General features: G+C 37.6%; 1 protein-coding gene across 2 annotated transcripts in view; it reads left to right on the top strand.

The window, feature by feature from the left end:
- The window catches only part of RTKN2 (rhotekin 2), a 69,884-nt gene extending 50,078 nt beyond the window's left edge, over window positions 1-19,806 (top strand). For both annotated transcript variants that reach the window (XM_045025585.1, XM_045025583.1), the window contains 3 exons: window positions 5,090-5,255; window positions 8,015-8,122; window positions 11,262-19,806. In XM_045025585.1, the coding sequence (XP_044881520.1) occupies window positions 5,090-5,255; window positions 8,015-8,122; window positions 11,262-11,827 (840 nt within the window). In that variant the 3' untranslated portion in view covers window positions 11,828-19,806. The remainder of the gene's footprint in view (window positions 1-5,089; window positions 5,256-8,014; window positions 8,123-11,261) is intronic.
- Window positions 19,807-20,215: the final 409 nt, after the last annotated feature.

Genomic DNA, 20,215 nt, shown 5'->3' with positions numbered 1-20,215 from the left:
GAACTTGACATAGCCTTACAAGAAACTAGCCATAGAAATATTCACATCAACAGATCTATTCCCTTCCCCCCTCTGAATCCAAACTTGAAGTAGCCCTTAACTTGAAAGTCATCACTTCAACTTCAAATGACTTCAGTGCAAACATTGTTGAGCAGGAATGTCTCAACACTTGCAAAACAGGCGTCATAGAACCTATTATGTTGCCAAATAAATGCCACTGAAGTACTTTATATTGCATAAGCAACTAGAGTGAGAAGCAATCTTTCCTTGTAACCAAGGAAGTTTGCAGGAGTCAAATCTGAGTAAGGACTTTTGGATTTACCCTTTAAAAATATTACTTGAAAATATGGCAGTGTTTCCTTTTGACTTGACATAATTAACATATCCTTGGGGCCAGGCTTTTCAATTGTGCTAACTTGGACATGCTCAAAGGTGCCCACATTTTCATACTGTGTCCAGTACCAAGTCTGCTGGGGAGTTCTACCCAGGACTGTTGTCACAAAGGAAAATCTCTGGAAAATTAATTTTGTTGGAGCCTAATTCCTGGGAGCTATAGGCATAGGAGCACCTTCCAGTGCCATAGGTCTGCAGCTTCACAGCAGCATCTCTGTCCTTCCAACCAGTTGGCAGGCCCTTTCTCTACTAGGTCTTACTAGGAGTCTGATCCATTCTTTCTTCTCTGTGGCTTTCCCCCCTCCCCCTCCCTTTCAGTTCAACATGCACATGAGGGGACCCTGCCATTGGCCTGATGAAAGCAGATTTGCCCAGTTCACTCCCTCACCTCATGCACACCAGCTCTGCTCCTTCTTTCCGCACTACTGATGGTTCAGACTCTGCTTGTTGGATGGCCAGGCAGGCCCAGCTCAACTGAGACTTCTAAAATGTAAAAGCCGGACCGATGGCATCAACTAACCCTGTTTCTCCTGCTGGACCCTCTTCCCCAGTGCATCCTATGACTGCTCTCCTGCTGGTTCTCCACACCTGTCCTCACATTTTTCGTGATGTGCCTCCAGCCTATCGTCACAGCCTTGAACACATTCCTATTCTCCTCTTACCTAAAGGTATTTTCTATGACCTGGGGTTGTCATGTATCTCAGTGATGCTTTTATCCCAGGCCATCTCTTTGTACCACCTAAGTCTGTCCCCTGTGCAGGGCTAGCTCTAACTTTTTTGCTGCCGCAAGCGCACAAAAAAAAAAGGCGCTGCCCTGCTGTAACAACCCCCCACGCCGAGCGCCGCCCCGCCACGCTGTAACAATCCCCCCTCCCCCGAGTGCCACCCTGCTGTAACAACCCCCCCGAGCGCCGCCCCGCCGTGCTGTAACAACCCCTCCCGAGCACTGCCCCGCCGCGCCATAACAACTCCCCCGAGCGCCGCCCTGCTGAAACAAAAAAAAAAAAAACCGAGCGCCACCCCCACTGAACCAAAAAAAACCCCAAAAACCCCGAGTGCTGCCACACCACCTGAAGATTGGCCGCCCCTTACAAGGTGCCGCCCCAAGCATATGCTTGGTCGGCTGGTGCCTGGAGCCAGCCCTGCCCCTGCGTCATGGCTAGTCCTTCTTTTTTGTCTACCTTTTATTCCTCCTGTCTGTTCCCCCTTCATTTATTCTGAACTAGTCCTCACCGAGAAAGTGAGGGGGAAGGCTTGTGGAAGAAGAATGCAAAACCATCCTGGCAAAGTTCATTCTCTTCAGTTATCAGAGAAAGGGTTATATTGATGGCAGGGTAGATTATTCAAGCCAGACTCCCTATCCAAATTGATGATGTGAGGGGTACCAATATGTTGTCACAAAAATAATGTGTGTTGAAAAGGACATAACCTCTTAATTTTTCTTGACCCCTAAAGTGGACTAATATCTCTTACCTGATCAATAAAATCCCTGTGGCACATGTCACCACAGTTTGGGATCTTGGGAGTAACAAGCTTAAATCACCTTTGTGGGACTGATTCCTCTTCCACAGTCCTGATTGTGGCCATCTACCCTGTGGTTAGATCTACAGTCTTGCTACCTGGCTAACGGCCTTGGGTAAGCGGCAAAAAAACACATGAAAATACAGTGGGAATGCCAACATTAGTAAAATCCTTCCAAATCTCTGTTCTTTATGATAATCCAAGTGGTATCAATCAATTCAGTTTTATGGTTGTTTGGAAGAATTTGTGGATTTGACCATGGGAAGCAGATCTCATATCCAGATCCCACATGATGGATCTTGCAACATAAATGTTCAAATTGTGTGGTTTCGTAACTATGCTTCAGGGCCAATTGGTACTCCACTGAGGGCTGGCTTGTCATGTGGTGCTTATTCCTTCTCCTTGTTTCTCGCTGCTACGTTGCTAAAAATACATCATGTGCTTTCCTAAAGTTCCTATTCTGCATAGGCATTTGCTGTAGTTGTCGCATGGATATTATGTAATTACAAATGGGAGGGAGGGGAGAGATCCATGAGCTGATGTGTAAAATGAGAGAGCATTGTTCTAAGTTTAATCATAATTCTCTGCCAACCTGAAACAAAACTAGGGGAAATTGTAGATTATTTTTGACATGACAGATAAAAACAATGCACAAACAGACTTTCTTTTGATTTTAAAGCTATTTTTAGCTGTTTCTGGATTAAAACTTGAATAAAAATGAACTGTGTGTCATATATGATAAATTGTGTTTAATCTTAGTGTATACAAAGTTTCTAGACTATTTAGCATTTGTCTTAACTTCAGAAAATTATTTCTTATGTTTTGAAATGGACCTTCTGAGCTAACCTTCATTGTCCTTCAGTTTTTTCACAATTGACTTTGGAGAGGAGTGGCACTGTTCCTTTAATGGAAGGTCCTCCCCTTTATAACAACCCTTCACATATGGAAATTTCCTGGGAGAGGGGTACTGCTGGGCAAAGGAAACTTGGTTTTGGGGCAGTAAGAAAGGGAAGTTCTAAGCTTTATCAGACAATGTCATGGAATTTCAGTTTCTCTTCCTTACATTTCTCCATCCTTTCAAGAATGCATCATGCATACTTAGAGCACAACCCTGTCCCCAACAGGAGCAATACCAACTCCTCAGGACTGCCTACATGAGAAACACTGAACTCAACCAGCATGATGGTCCTGGCCTTTACAAGGGCTGTAGCATAATTTGTTCAATAATTTTAACATTGTGAAAGGTAGGAACGCTATTGTATTATAACATGGTGCCTTATAGTACATTTTTGTATTTGTTTTTGGTGAAGATGTGCATGTAGTGTAATGTATCACTGGTAGGTAAACTGATCAGCTCATTACTCTAATGGCATCTTGTATCATTACTTAAATACTCAAGTGTGAGGTATAGATTGTTGCTTGAGAATTTATCTCCGTAGAATAACAATATATTTGTGGAATAAACCTTGCAGCAAACATCATTTAATAAACTTGTATAGGGAATGCTTGAAATTCTTACCTGTCAAATGTTAATCTGTTTTATTTAATTTTTTGCAAGTATCTATGGTTACCTGAGTTAATGGGATGTTCAGCACTTATGGATGAATTACTTCATCTCCTATTTTTAGACAGAAGAATTTAAATGAGCAAATCCATCAGATATGCTGCAAATAGCTGTGTTAGTATTTCAAATGGTTACCTCAGTAATGCATTTAAAAATCTGGGGAATGTTCTACAGAACAATCTTTATTTTTCAGACTATCAGCATTAGGATTATTTCCATAGGACAAAATATATAAATTAATTTCTATAGTTCTACATTTGAAATCTGTAACTGGTGTTTAACATTCATTTGAAATGGGTTGCAGGGAGGGGAGTTCAATCAGTTTGAAGTGAAAAGTTTAATGGAGAAAGCAATGTCTCATTCCAGTGTAATCTGTTTTTTTTTCTTGTAAATGAAGTATGGTTAATGGCTATATTTTATTTCATTGAATGAGTGTGTGTACTGCAAAGCAGCATTGTTGTCAAAGTGTGTGTTAGAATATTTTACTCTGCACCTTACAAGATTTTTAGTCTCTTAAAATATTCTGGTGTTTTACATTAGAAAAAATACTTATGATGACCCAACCTCCATTTTTAATCAGATTTGCACTGTACTAAGATCATATCCGGGAACCCACATATGATTAAAATACCATTTGGTCCAGTCTAGATTTTGAAACTGTTTTAACCGTGCCCTGGAACAGTGCCAAACCTTGGGCTGAGTAGTGCTGCAGCATAGTTCAAGAACACTATTAAAACAGCAAAGTCCTTTCCATACTATTGGCTAGAACTTTGTTTTAGTTTATGCTATGGGGCAATAGTATTTTAATAGGATCTTGCCAGAACTCACTAAATATGGCTGTTACATACTCAAATATTTCTTTTAAAGGAGCAAATGGATTTTTGGCATGAGGGCAAAATGTAAGACTTATAATACTCAGAAGTTTGAATTTTTGAATATTGGAAATTTGTTCCGTTAAATCTGTGTGGGTAACTTTCTATAAATGTCCATTTCAACTTGGACTGGATCGTTTCCTTTTCCAAACTCCTGTAGCTATGGTATTTGACAAATGCCTTGATTTTCTGAAACTAAACTAAAATAGTGCCAGTTGAGAATGTACAACTGCAGCCAAAAGAAACGTCTTTCATTATTGTTGTCCAAAAACTAAATACCATCTATAGAAATATGACCAGAATAAGAATTGAGAAACACAATAACTTACTGTCTCTATTAAGTTATCAACTGAACTGTACTGAGGAAAGGTGAGCGGCAGCAGGATGAACTGTTTAAGGAACAAATAACTTATATGTATCCTTGGTATATCTCTTAACATATACTGCATCAACTCAGCTTTATTATCTTATCTTTTATATCTGTTACCTTTTTTTAATAATTATGTAAGAAATTAATTTGTATTGTCAGTTATTCTGTTTTACCTTTTCATAAGTCCTCCCCCCTCCCCTGCCCAAAAAAACCCCCAAAACCCAACAACCACCAAACAAACTAAACCTACGCTGGATAAATACCCTAATTTGAATCGGCCTGTGATATTAATGTTGAACTGAAGATTAATGATTGGGTGGAGCAATAACTGATTACCAGAGTCTCAATCTATTTTATTGTGACTCGTAGGAAACCAGAATCCGTGCTGTGGATAGGGGCACCGAGAAAAGAATTAATAACTTTACTGTTACCAACCCTGTGGATGGAGAGGCTGTGACTCAACTTTTTGCAGCTGACAGCAGGGAAGAACTTCATAAGTGGATGGAAGCTTTCTGGCAGCATTTCTACGATCTTAGTAAGTATGCAGTTTTGGCAGCATGTCCTTTTAGTGGTGTAGCTATGTAACCTCAAAAGAAACGTTTAACAATCTGAACTGAAATTACATAATAATCTGTCATCTGTAATGAAGAGAACAAAAATGTTCTCCATGAACACAGTAGGTAGTGTGTTCTCTGCCACTGAAAAATAGAGGTATTTTACTGAACCATAGTCAACTCCTCAGGGTGCTATGATTTTTAAATCATCCTATAAATGCCAATAAGCCCAGAAACATCTAGTCTGAATTTTCTCAGGAAATCAAAATAGACGTAGACTTCTTGTGTTTTCTGTGTGTATGTTTCGGAAGAGATTGGTCTGTTTAGCAGTTTAACTAGGTTATCTTTCATAGGCCTGCTGGAGTCTCACCATTCTTCCCTCATCTGTAGTAGTAAAATATAGTTACTTATTTTATAGAATCCTGACATCATTTGAGAAAAATAGAAACCTTTGGGTATGAAGCATTAGAGGGAACCTGAGGATGCTGAGCTGATGGTTGGCCTTTGAAATTTATTGAAAACTTGTTTTGGATCAAAATTTGATTAACTATTGCAGATAGAAAAGGTACATAATGACTTAGGCCAGGGGTCGGCAACCTTTCAGAAGTGGTGTGCCGAGTCTTCATTTATTCACTCTAATTTAAGGTTTTGCGTGCCAGTAATACCTTCTAAAAATGTTAAAATGTCTCTTTCTACAAGTCTATAATATATAACTAAACTATTGTTGTATGTAAAGTAAATAAGGTTTTTAAAATGTTTAATTTTAAATGAAACTTCTTAAATTAAAATACAGATCCCCCCGGACCAGTGGCCAGGACCCTGGCAGTGTGAGTGCCACTGAAAATCGGGTCGTGTGCTGCCTTTGGCACACGTGCTATAGGTTGCCTACCCCTGACTTAGACCCAACTATGTAGGATTATGGCACCCATGATTCAGCTTTTGCTCAGATAGCACTCTGGGTGAAGGAGTTGTCAGTCTTCTAGAACTAAGCAGTCAGGGATGATTTGACTCCAGTGGTACCTCCTCTGTTTTGGTACCCCTTCTGACCATAAGGTTTTATACCTGGCATTTCCCGCCCACACCTCGCACATGACTGTTTGCTATGGGCTAATAAACAAAAAAGTAGGTGGGGCTTTACTGCTCAAGAGACAAATTAGATAATTGGTGCCTTGTTCCCTAGTCTTGTTTTTCCAGTGGTGAAATGCTTCAGTGTGCTCACTTTTAGATTTCTAGAGGAAGCTCACTCACTGACATTGGCTAAACTGTGTAACTTCACTGTTTTTACTCCAGATAAAATATATGCTCTCACTTGCCTTGTTAGTCTCTTTTAAGTAGTATATTGTGTTGCTTGTTTAAATTTAACTCCAAATATTAACAAGATGAAGTGTGCAGAGGGATTGGTTAATCTTAGGGCAGGTCTACACAAAAGTCAAGACACCTCCCCTGAGCAACGCAAGTTACAGCGACCTAAGCACTCCACACAGGTGCTATGTTAGTGGGAGACGATCTCCTGCTGATGTAACTTCCGCCTCTCGTGGAGGTGAAGCAATTATGCCGATGGAAGAGCGTTCTCCCATCAGCATAGAGTGTCTTCACCAGACGTGCTACAGTGGCACAGTTGCACCGATGCTGTAGTGCTTCTAGTGTAAAACTGCCCATAGTCTTCCCACTACGACACCTTTAAATGTAGCAAGTTAAATGCATAAGTAGATAAAAAATAGATACCATTTGATGGACTAAGCTTAAAAAAAAAATTAGTTGGAGTCTGAAAATCATATTCTTCATCAGATCATGGGGAAACTAAGCCAGGTAGATACAAAGTATCGGTATTGAATTGGGAACCACACCAATAAAATCGAAGAACTGGGGTTTTGGAAATTGGGTATTGTTCTGTAGTTTGTATTTCTTCTTTTATAGCTCTGGCTTGATTACAATAAGATATTCTATCAATTAGAAAAACCACAATGTGTAAACTAGAATATCCTCCTTATGTTAGATGGGGAGGGGTGAAAGGACTACTTTTTTCCCCCATTATAGATAACATTAGACTACCAGTGGATTTTCAGAGACAATTTCTTGTAGTATGGGAAAAACTAGGTCACTTGGCATTCAAATGCCTGTTGTTCCTTGGTGGTTCTAAAATTCTCTTAAAACTAACGTGATCAGAAAAGAAATGGGAGTGAGAGATTAGTTTGTAAAAAGCAATTTTACTGGCAGGGCCTATTTTCCTTAAGGTCAAAATCTATTAATAGAAACAGAGGTTTCCTTGGCTTTGGTTAACTGCTAAGATGCTTTTCGTGGTCCGATAGCCAAAAAAAATATTAAAGTCAAAACTATCAAGTAAAACTATGGTATAACAGTAGGTTTGCTATATACTGGATTCTTATATTTCCAGATGAATAATTTTCATGAAGCTTCCTTGCTTTAAACACTTACCTTTTTATCTGATATTTGAGGAGTTTTGTGTAAATTATGGGGTTTTAGCCTTTCTGTCTGATAGTACTGCTGGGTTGATTAAATTGGAGCTCTTCGGTTAATATCTGTTTATAATCTTTGTGTTAAGGGTTAGGATGAAATTTCAGTTGAAAATACAGTATCTAGTGAGGACTGTTGCAACATTAAATATAGATACTGTCCAGATTTGCCTGTTATAGTAGTTCACAAATGCAACTTAATGATTTCAAACTCTTTAAAAGGTGGAGTGTTTAAGTTCTAATCGTTGTTCTCTATTCCCTCTCAGGCCAGTGGAAACATTGTTGTGAAGAATTTATGAAAATTGAGATTATGTCACCACGGAAACCACCTTTGTTCTTGACAAAAGAGGCAACCTCAGTCTACCATGATATGAGTAAGTGGGATTTGTCTTTTCAAGCTGCAGGGTAACAGAAACAATGTTGTCTCTATTCAAATAGCTTCTGCTGTTGGTGTTAAAATGCTGAATTTTTCAAAGGCAATTCAGATAATATAATGGAGCACCATAATTGCACACCAAGGAGCTCATATTAAATATTTTTCTTAATAAGTGGACAAAAATATTGAACACATTTTCATACCTTGAACAAAAAAAAATTCAATGTGAACTTTAATTAAGGAGCCCTGAAAACATTTAGACACAAAAGCTGTCACTAGAAATAAATACTCGCCATAGAAATAGTTCAAAATCCAGAGGATTAAAATGTAATGGTTTTAAATAGTCCAGACTACAGACCAATAATGCCTTTAACTAGTTGCATTCAATTATCTGTTTTTTCCAAGTTATGTAAGATCTACTTAGAACTTATTGTTTGGCTGCTGGCAACAACCTTGAAAAATAGACTTGTAAAAAATCTCTCTAAAATGTATTTGAGCTGTACCAATGTTCAGACATCAATTTTTGCATAGTGAAATACAATGCAGAGGGATTATTTTAATAAAATATGTTATATAAATAGTTTTTTATAGACTAGAAGTAGGCCACTCTATGAATCTGATGTGGTATTGGCTGAAAAACATTTTATAGGGATAAGTTTAAATGTCTGATTGCCTGCTGCTTGATCTCCTGTCTGAATTGCAAAAATGCTCAAATTGACATGTGCGTCATTGAGTAATAATGCATCAGTGCATTAATTTAACAGTCTAAAAAGTCATATTTGAACTATGAATGCAGAGCAGAAAAACACTAAATCACATGAGACATATGAGGGTATATATTAAGTTTTGGAGCATGGTGCTGCAGATATTTAGAGACATCACTGAGGAATTTTAAGTGTTTCCTGACCAATTATAGCATTCATAAATAAATACAAATCCATCATCTAGATGCTAAATGCTAAGAATTTGTTAGTTATTTATGTAGGATCTGTGTGTGATGGATTGTCACCCTGGGGTGCAGTCTGGGAGCCGTGAGAAACCTTTGTGCCCCTCTGACCGCTCAATTGTACTGGCCCTGCCCACACTGCTTCCTGGGTTGGGACACAGCCAGCTTCACCTAGGCCCTGTTATCACCCAACACAACAGCAGGTGGTGCTACACACCCAAACTGAGCTACCTGAGAGTGCTTTACCTAAGCCACCCAAGTACAAACAGCAGACCCCAGCCAGTTTCCCACCTCCCCAAGCACACACTGCTCACCTCCCTGACCCCGGGAGTATAAACCCAAAATTGTATCGTCTTGCACTGCACAGAGATCTGTACAATGTAAACTCACTAATATGTCTGCCCCTCCCTCAATGTGGAGAGGAATATGCACACTTGTGGTAACAAGGCTGAGATTTTTCCCCAGACACTTCACACAAAAGGCGCACTAGTTTAGATTAAAATAGAAATGCATTTATTAACTACAAAAAGATAGATCTTATTTGATTATAAGTGATGGCAAACAGATCAAAGTAGATTACCTAGTAAATAAACAAAACTGCCAACTAAGCCTAAAATACTAGAAAGATAGGATATGAATTAGCAAATTCTCACCCTGGCTGATGATACAAGCGGGCTTGCAGATTCTTAAGGAACAAGTTGCATTTGCTTTGCAGCTTGGGATCCCTGACCCCATTCCAAGTCCTTTTCTTTCGGAGCTTCTCTCAGACGTTGAGTTGTGGAGGAGTGAAGAACAACAGCTGTCGCTCCCTGACTTACATAGCTTTAGCATATGGCTGGAACCCTTTTTGGCTCAAAAAGAGTTCCCAACCCAGTTTGTGGGAAAAATTCAGGCCCCCAAAATGGAGTCGAGTGTCTTGTGAGCTGGTCACATGCCCTTGCAGAGTCATAGCAGCCATTACTTACTTATTGGCCGAAACATTCACAGGAAGGCTCACCGGGTGAGAGATAAGTTTCTCCTAAGGCCTATTGTTCTTCCTGATTGCCCATTACCCTGAATGGGCTCTTCACAACCAGGTGAAGAGGGGAGGGATAGCTCAGTGGTTTGAGCATTGGCCTGCTAAACCCAGGGTTGTGAGTTCAATCCTTGAGGAGGCCACTTAGGGATCTGGGGCAAAAATTGGTCCTGCTGGTGAAGGCAGGGGGCTGGACTCAATGACCTTTCAAGGTCCTTTCAGTTCTAGGAGATTGGTATATCTCCAATTATTACCTTAGGTATTTAGATGGAAGCATCTTGCCTAGTGAGTGTCACCCAGGCATGACTACATGTGACATACAGATACATAATCAATATTCATAACTTCAGATACAAAAATGATACATGTATACAAATAGGATAATAATATTCAGCAAATCTTAACTTTTCCAATGACACTTTACATGCCCCATCTTGTACAAAATGCATCATAATTATGCCATAATCATATCACTATGAATAATATGGGGTGCAGTGTCACATTGTGATATGTTTATGCTCTTATTGATGTTTTAGAGACAGAGGTAGCATAAGTGATACTGATCTACAAACAGGGAAATCAATAGACTATGCATATATTCTGGCTGATGCACTGTAAATTACATTACTGGGGGAGGAGGAATTGGACTGAGTTATCTTCAAGAATATCCTGAAGAAAAAACCTTGAGTGTAAAAGTGTCCTTTGGGGGGCGAGTGGGGGGGGGTAGCACAAGAATATTTAATAGTTTTGACTTTTGCACACTTACATATGTGAGATTTAGGGTTTTTTGCATTGATCTTTGCGCTTAGATTCTGTACACCTTTGCTGAAATGAAATGTTTCAAGTAGTGTACAAGAACTTTATTATAGCTAGATCTATTTCTAGTAATGCATTGCATTTTTTATTTTTGTGGAAAAATAAATAAAAACTAAACTATGACCACTGCCTACTAAGTACATGAGTCCCAGAAACCATGAAAAGCTTCTAGACCTCTTTCTGTAAACATGATAATCTTTTCCATTTCTAGACTGTTGTAGGTCTTAATGCTAGTCTAAGATTTGGGGAACATACTTTGCACAGTTTTGTATTCAATCAATTAATAACCACACTCAGGGTGAGTAAAATATTTAGGAACCATTTTAATCAGAGTTCATCTAATTTCTTCTAAAATTGTAGGTATTGATTCTCCAGTGAAACATGAAGGTTTAACAGATATCATACAAAGGAAAATTGAGGACACTGATGGAGAGTTCCTGATTGGCCAGCAGAAGGAGTCTGTACCTTCTGTATGGGCCCCATTATTTGATGGTTCTCACCAGATGCTTGTCCAGAAAAATATTGTGTTTCCAGATGCAAATAGTGAGATAGTAAGTCCTAATGATGGCAAAGGAAAGAAAAGAAGAGCTCCACTTCCACCGTCTGATAAGCTACCATACAGCTCAAAAACTCAGATGATCACAGATCAGTTGGACAAGGAAAACTTGTGGAAGAAGCCTACCATTGCACGTAGGACCTCTTCTTCTTTTGATGCCAAGTTATCTTCCATGATGTATCAGTTGCAGAGGCCCAATGCTGCTCCTCGCAAACTGGTTCCTTGCAGGAAAAGCAGCTCAATTGACAGTGAAAATCCTCTCTCTTCAGTTACTGAGACACAGTCTGAAACCAAACCAGTGCCAGCTCCTAGACAGAAATCCATCAAAGAAATACTAGATCCTAGATCATGGTTGCAGTCACAGGTGTAACATTTAGTTTATAAAAGTGACCAACATATAAAGTTTACTAGTATTTGACATTTATCAGTGACCTGAGTCTTTGATAAGAACTGAGCCATTACAACTATTTTTAATGTATATAATTCTAAGCCCATATTTTGTATTGCAATCTCAGCTCTGCTTGTCACTGTCAAGATCTAAAGAATTTCTCTAACAAAGTATAAAGGGTATTGCAATCTCAGCTCTGCTTGTCACTGTCAAGATCTAAAGAATTTCTCTAACAAAGTATAAAGGGTACTGTGTGTGCATGCACGTGTTGTAGAAGGGAACATCTCCAAGATGTTTAAACCTAACAAAGTATAAAGGGTAATGTGTGTGTGTGCATGCACGTGTTGTAGAAGGGAACATCTCCAAGATGTTTAAACCTTTGTACTTCTCCACACTACATGCAGTATCGGAAATTTCGTGCTACCCTTAAAGCATGGTCACGCTCTAAAAGGTAATTCCAAGGTTTGTTTCAGTGTCTCCATATCAGATGTGCTCAATTTATAAATTAAGACTTTTTGAACAACTTTGCCGGCTCAGTCTGAGATCTATGAGATTTTTTTCTGGCCCATACTGTCAGAATTGACCAAGTCTAATGCAGGTTATCTATTCATTCTGATAGCATTTGAGACAGAATAGAATGATCTCCTTCTAACTGTTGGTTTTGCAAGGCTAATGGAACTTTTTAAAAAATCTTAATATCTAAAAATTGATATATATGACTGATTACACACAGAAAGCACATAAGATGTCAATTTTACAGTCACTTTTCTGACCATTATAAGGAACGAATTACTCCATATCAAAAGTCTGTAATACTGGCATCCCACCAGTTGGTGGTAGACAAACTTGAATGCAGAGCCTTATTACTAGTATAATTTTTTTTCTTTTTCCCCTCACTTTTTTCTTTGACTTTGAGACCTAACATGTAGGTGAAATCATTTAGGTCAAACAACCCCGTTGGGTTTGTTCACCACTTTCACGGGAGCTACAGATTACAGTGAGCAGACGACTTTCTTGGGCTACTGCACGTGATCCTCAATGTATGGAGAGGCCTCATGCTACCATCTCTGGATTTCAGAGTACAGGTCACTACATTTCCTCCATGGAAACAACTGCATCACATAAGATGCAGACTTTCCTTTACACCAGAGCCTTATCCACAAGCAAAGGACTGCTTGCTAGTCAGCCATCAAGAACACTGGAATTCAGAACTGTGTTCTGAAAATCTTATCAGTAATTTTACATACAATTCACTAAAATTTTTTATATAGCAGCAAAGCCTTCAAAATAAACCATTTGCTTTGAAGTTCAAAGGCAAAGGATAGAAGTATTGTAGTAACATCAATCTAATATTCTACTGTCCCTGATGTATTCTGAATTGCTAGTGTGTGTTTAAAAATAAATAGTTTTAATCCTGGAAAGAATTTTGGAATAATAGTAAACTTAATTATTTAGAGATTTTTTATTTCCAGACACTTCCTTTACTGTTTCAGATGTTGCCTTCTTAGTTCATACAAAGGTCAAAGTATTTTTAACTAATAAATGTTCAGTGCTAGATGCCTCATGGAGTTATAAAATAGCCTGGTTTATAACTGTTGCGAAATGTCTGTTGGTTGCCTTCGTCAGGTTTTTTTTAATCAGGTTTTTTAAATCTTGGTTTAGTTCTAAAGTGTAGCTCGCAGATCAGAAGTTTTAAAATTTCTCAGGCATGAGTTCTGTTTTTGTCCTCATGCATGAAGTGGAAGCTCTATGGTTGTAATCTTGTAAAAGGATTTACAAGCAGAACTCTTACTAACCTATTAGTTCATTAGAGTCCATGTATTCTGCATGAGAGTAAGGTTCCCACTTGCAAATCTTTTTGCAGGATTGGGACATTAGGTTTTTCAGAGTGCCCCTGCTCAGTCTTTGTTTCATCATGATCCTCTTTTCTGACATTGATATCTGTAATCGTTCTTGCAGCGCCAAATCGTCATGTTACAATGGTGGGAAAATAAGTAGCAGAAGCAGACAAACTAAAGAATAAATATATGATTATGTAAAATTGGAGACCCTCAACTAATTGAACTGCAGAACAGAAATACAGAGAATAAAACAAACAGAACTATTTTTAATGGAATGTTTTCCATGATGTATTTGCTGCTCTTTCAGCTTCAATCTTACAATGCTGTTGGAAGGAAGGATACATTGTTTTTTCCTTTTCTTGACCAAACTACCAAAACTAAATAAATAGTTATAGTTCATAGCTTTTTAAGGCCAGAAGGGCCATAATGATTTATTCTGATCTCTTGCATAACAGGCCATTGAATTTCGTCCAGAAGCTCTTCCATTGAGTTCAGTTCCTGTATTTTGAACTACAGCATATCTTTTAGGAAAGCATCCAGTGTTTATTTAAAGACTTCAAGTGATGGCAAGCTATTCCAGTGGTTAATTATTACTGTTAAAATGTGTGCTTTATTTCCCGTTTGAATTTTTTTAGTTTCAACTTTCAGCCATTGGATCTTATGCCTTTAGTCTGCTAGTTTAGAACCCTCTACTATCAAATCATCTCCTTGTGTGTAGCTAGTTATAGACCACTATCAAGTGAATTCCTTAAGTCTTATTGCAAGGAATGTTTCCTGATTTCTGATCATTCTTCTCTGAGCATCTCAAATATTTCAACATTCTTTTTGAAGTGTAGACTCAGTATTTCAGTAGTGATTCTACAAATACCATGTACAGAGTCATATTACCTCCCTACTTCTACTTGATATTCCCAAAGGATCACATTATCTTTTTGCCACAGCATTTCACTGAGAGCTGACGATGACCAAAGTTGTCTTCAGAGTCACTGCTTTCAAGAATACAGTCCATCATCCTTCAGTTATGACCTACATTATTTGTTCCTAGACCTTGCATTTGGCTACATTAAAACACTCTTAAGTCCAATTGAAAAAAAATCTAGATTATTCTGTAAAAGTGACCCGTACTACTTCACCAATCTTTGTGTTCTCTGCAAACTTTATCACTAGAGATTTTACATTTTCTTCCAAATCATTAAGTAAAAATATTGAATAGTATTGGGCCAAGAACTGATCCGTTTAAGATCTCACTAAAAGCACCCACTCTCATTGATTCCCTATTAATATTACATTTTGAGATCTTTCCACTTGTTTTTAATCCATTTTATAGGCCATATTGATTTTATATAGCACTAGAATTTTAATCAGAATTTTGTGCAACTAATTCACCCACCTTACAAAATTTGTAAGTATATTATATCAGTCCATTAACCTTTATCAACTAAACTTTTTCATATCAAAGGTATAAAGCTCATTTGACAATACCTATTTTCCATGTAACCACGTTGACTAGCATTAATTACATTTCCATCTTTAAATGAATCCCATATCAGCTGTTCCATTATTTTCCTTGGGATTCGCACAGCATTGTTTTTTTTCAAGACCTCTGGAACTTCCCTACTGTTACGAGATGTATTAAACATTAACTTCATTGGTCCAGAGAGCTCCTCAGACACTTCTTGTAAAATTCATGGGTACAAGTTATCTGGATTACCTGTTTCAAAAGTATTCAACTTCTGCAGATGATTAACGTTGTCTTTAGCTACCGTTGGAATAAAAAGGGTTTCAACATTCATTATGAACTGATATCACATAATATCCTTTCCAAACACTGTACAAAAATAGTTAATGTTTTTTGCATCATTGGTAATTTTATCATCTCTATTAATGGATTTTTGTCATTTTTAGAATTTTTTTGTGATTTCTTTTTAAAAATTGTTTTCATTGCCCTTAAGTCTATTGCCATAGATTTTTTTTTTTTATTCACACTTTTAGCTTGTCTTGTCAATTGCCTACAATTTAACTTATATTTATAGCCATCAACTTCTATTTCCTTTCTATTATATATTGACTTTTTTATTGCTGGTTTCACATCCCCCCCTTTTAATCACATTTTTTTTAATTAAGTAAACTGTGTGTGTGAGAGAGAGAGAGACTGAGGAATTTGTAGCAATTTGGACATCTAGTAAAGTGTTCGTAAACTATTTACTATTTTTTTCACATTACTTTTGACATTCTTCTCAATCAATTTTGTTCACTTGCACTTAGGCAAACACTGCTTTTTATTTCAGTGATCAATTCAACTTTATCTGTCAGAATAAGGTCCAATATTTTTTAAAGAAATTAGCATCTAATTGGTAAACTCCAAGGTCACTTTAGTACTGGCAGGATCAGTCCTCCAGCATTTATTCCCCCAGGTTGTAATCCCCCATGGTAAGGTCATTTTTTTTCTCTTTAGGTTGTAAATGCTTACGTCCTGTTTTCTAGTCTGATTTGGCCTATAGCTTCCCTCATGAGTATTTAATCTTGTGCTTTATGAGTGAAAACATTGATGCATAAACATTCAAGAGCCTTTGCTTCCATGTTGTCAATTCTAAAACAGGAAATGTTGTCTTTGGTGTAGAGCACCAACCCTCATCATCTTTCCAATATAGATTTAGCCAGTAACTAAGGTTATGTCTACACTTACCGTGGATTGACGCTGCAACAACTAATCCACCGGGGGTCGATTTAGCAGGTCTAGTGTAGACAGCACAATAAGTCGACCTAAGCTACGTCGACTCCAGCGATGTTTATTCATGTAGCTGCAGTTGCGTAACTTAAGTCAACTTCACCCTGTAGTGTAGGCCTGCCCAAACATTCCAATCTGTGAATCCTCCCATCAGATTTCAGTAATAACTATGCAATCTCATTACTCCTATTCAGACTATTTTTACCAAACAGAGATTTTTCTTCATTCTTAGAGAGGCCGACTCTCCTTGTTATCAAGGACTCAATGGTGGGTCAGAATGACCTGCTTATCACAGAAGTGGTGTGGAAAAAGGAAGACAGATGGAGAGATTCTTAAAAAAATGCATAGGTATTTATTTCACCAGCAGTTGGCTTTAGTCACATTTTCCTAATAAGTTTTCAGGTCTTTGACTGTGCCCCAAGCATGCCCAAAGTTGTTTCTCCCTCTTTCCCCCTGTGAGGAATTTATAGTCTCTTTAAGGAGTCAAGTCCTGCCATGTGTGCCCAATGTCCCAAATCCAGTATCTTCATTCCAGGTGCTTTTTTTTTTTTTTTTTTTTTTCATTTTGATGGCTTTATTTCTAAGGTCAAAGTGTGCCATTTCCAGGGAATAAAGTTGTAAACAAAACTTTTGGTGCAGGAGAACAGAGGGGAGGGGAGGGAAAATAAACAATGTTTTGGGGAGCTTACTTATTAAATTTTGTCCATAAAAGAGAACAAACATTTCAGTAATACACCTGAAACAAAGTTTTTGCAACATTACTATAGTTAAAAATTTAGATATGGAGAGGAAATGTTTATTTGTTCTTCTACATTATGGATGGTTACATACTTGGTTACCAATACTGAAAAAGTTGCTTTCTCTTTATCATACATACACTTGCTAGAAATCTGACCTTCCTCTTTATTCCCCCTTGCTTTTTCTGAGTTTCACTTAAATGTCTTGATTGGTTAGAATTGTAATGTGAATGTTTGTTTACTTTTATTGCTTTTTGGTTTTAATATGTTGTTCAACACCTCAAATGCTCCAATGGTCCTTTTAAAAATGCAATTATTTTGTATTTTTAATTTCATCGTTTTACTGAAGTTTGGTAAGGTACTGTTTAAGATTTTTTGTCAGTTTATTTCTCAAGATGTGAATATATTGTACAAAATACATGCTGAAGCTTTTATAACAGTAGTATTCTGGGTTGGAAAAATTGTAATCTGCTTTCTTCTTTACCTCTATCTTTCAAGTTGTTTGTTGAGGAGTAAAGCATGTAGCAGAGGGATAGTATTACTTAAGTTGTCTGATACCTGAATGAATATAGTGGAATTCTCTTAATTGGCACTTCCTGGTACTCAGAAGACTATGCCAGTTCATTTATCTTATCAGTTATGAGACTCATAATACATTGTAATGATATTTGCTTTTATTTCATGACTTGAACTAAAGGTAAGCAGTGCAGAAAGCATTAAAAAAAACCCTAAGTCATATTTGATTAGCATCCATAACTGAACAGTGAAGCAACATGAAATAAATAAAGGTCCACAAAAGGGGACATTTTTTAGCTAATACAAATTCACACATTTACTTCTGTGACTAGGTTTACTACACAGCACCAGGCATGAAGTTTATCCACAGTCATTGAAATTCATTATCCTGTATTTATTTTTGGGCAGTCAAGCAGGGGTGCCATCTATCAGGGTGCCTATTAAGTGGATTCTACTATCTAGAAAACAATAAAACTCATTTGAAAACACATGAACCTTTGTGTTTTAATGCATTGCCAAAACATTTTGAATGTAGCACAATGAAAAGAGAAATGGGTGAGTTTAATGCATCTCATTTGTCACTTAATCATATTTGTATTGTCTCAGCACTAAGTATTTTTTTCAGGAACTTTAGCTTCGTGCTTAGGCTATGTCTACGCTATGAGTGCTACAGTGACACAGCTGCAGCACGATAGCGTAGACACTTCCTACATCAACGGAAGGGGTTTTCCAACATTGTAGGTAATCCACCTCTCCGAGAGGCAGTACCCTAGGTCAACAGAAGAATTCATCTGTCCACCTAGCCATGTCTACACCAGGGGGTTACGTCAACCTAATTACGGTGCTCAGGGCTTGAGATTTTTCATAGCCCTGAGTGACATAGCAAGGTGTAGACCAGGCCTTAAAAATTAATCAGTACATCCCAATCTAGAGTTAAAAAACAACCTGGTACAATTTTATGTTAATGCAATTTTTAAAAATTGTATGGTTGAGACCTTGAGGACGGGTGCTGGAAATGGTCCACGAGCCCTATATACTGTGAACTACAATTTAGATGTCAGTGATGGCACAACCTTTCATTTTGTAGAAATTTAGTAAAAGTATTTCTTTACTGTGATGCTTGAACCACTGGCTATGAGAAGATTAATACGGTAGTAATCTCTTGTACTGTACAGAATGTCCTAACTATTTTATGTGGTTTTTGTATGTAGGTGGAGCTAATTTTTGCAATTGTATCTTAGATGTTAGCTTAACATGTTTACATTTTTACTCGTATTGTGATTTAATTTCATCTATGCTAATTGTTTTAATACTGAATAGGTATTTTATTTTGATTGAACATATTTGGAATTACTGCTTTAGTGTTCAGTTGATTTATAATCTAATGTAAGCTGCTTTAATAGAAAAATACAAATTTGAAAATTAATGTATTGTGAAATGTTAGAGAAGGATCTTAATTGTTTGCTGCTAAAATGTGGATTGTTTGCAACTAGAACTGTACATCCAAGATAAAACCACGTCTGCAATAAAAGGATTCCGTATTCAATTTTCTTTAAACTGGACTATAATATGTAGTTCTAGGATTATAAAGAATGTGGCTCATGGCTTCTGTAAAATCAAAGAACTAATTTATGTTTAACTACCTCTTAGCAGACAGAACAGAATGTATAGTTTGAGTGCAACCACCTAGGCTAGCATTAACAATAGTAAACATCTTGACCTCAATCTAGTAATCAGAAGAGATGATAAAAATATCCACTAGCTAATGTTAATTGCAGTACTAATACCCGAGTATATCCATTATGTAGATATTTATAAACTAATTTGGACATTATAACCTGACATTCATCTTGTTTGTACAGGCATGTGCTAGTGCTATATTTCCCATGATGTCCTACCGTTTTCTTTATTCTGAGCATATCCTATAAATAACACTGAGCAAACAGATTTAAAATAAGTATGCTCCTCAACCTGGCCTTCGAGACTTGTTTGGTGACTTTATTAGTAAACCACTGTCTTTATTAAAACTGTTACATTGTTTTCTTGGATGGAAAGTAAAAAATTACAGTTCTGTTCACTAAATGAAACCCTTCATGTAGCTCTGCTAATTTAAAGTAAAGTGCACTATGCAAATAGTGTACTTTTTGTCCAATTATAAAAGAAATGTAAAACTGTTACAAGCAGTTGTGTTTTAAAATTAAAATGTCTGAGTGATGGGCTTTTTTCTCCATTAACTCTCATCATTCTCTCTCTCTCTCTCTCTCTCTCTCTCATATGAAGAACCAGTGTTTTCCAGAAATTGCCATATTTTCTTCCGAAATGACTTCATTTCCGGAATCGCTGATCAGAGGGGGGGTGGGACATGCAGAGTCACACCTCCAAGATTTCCTGCTGGAGACACCTGACTAATCCCCATAGCACAGGGCAAAGGTGATGCATGGGTGGAGCATGCAGGGTTATATGACCCCCCAGATTTCTGCCTGGAGACACTTGACTCCTCCCCAGGGTGCAGGGCAGAGGCTGCGGGCTGGCTGCTGTTGAGACTCGC

This window comes from Mauremys mutica, chromosome 7 (assembly GCF_020497125.1).
Source record: "Mauremys mutica isolate MM-2020 ecotype Southern chromosome 7, ASM2049712v1, whole genome shotgun sequence".
NCBI lineage: Eukaryota > Metazoa > Chordata > Testudines > Geoemydidae > Mauremys > Mauremys mutica.
This window is presented reverse-complemented; position numbering and strand designations above follow the sequence as displayed.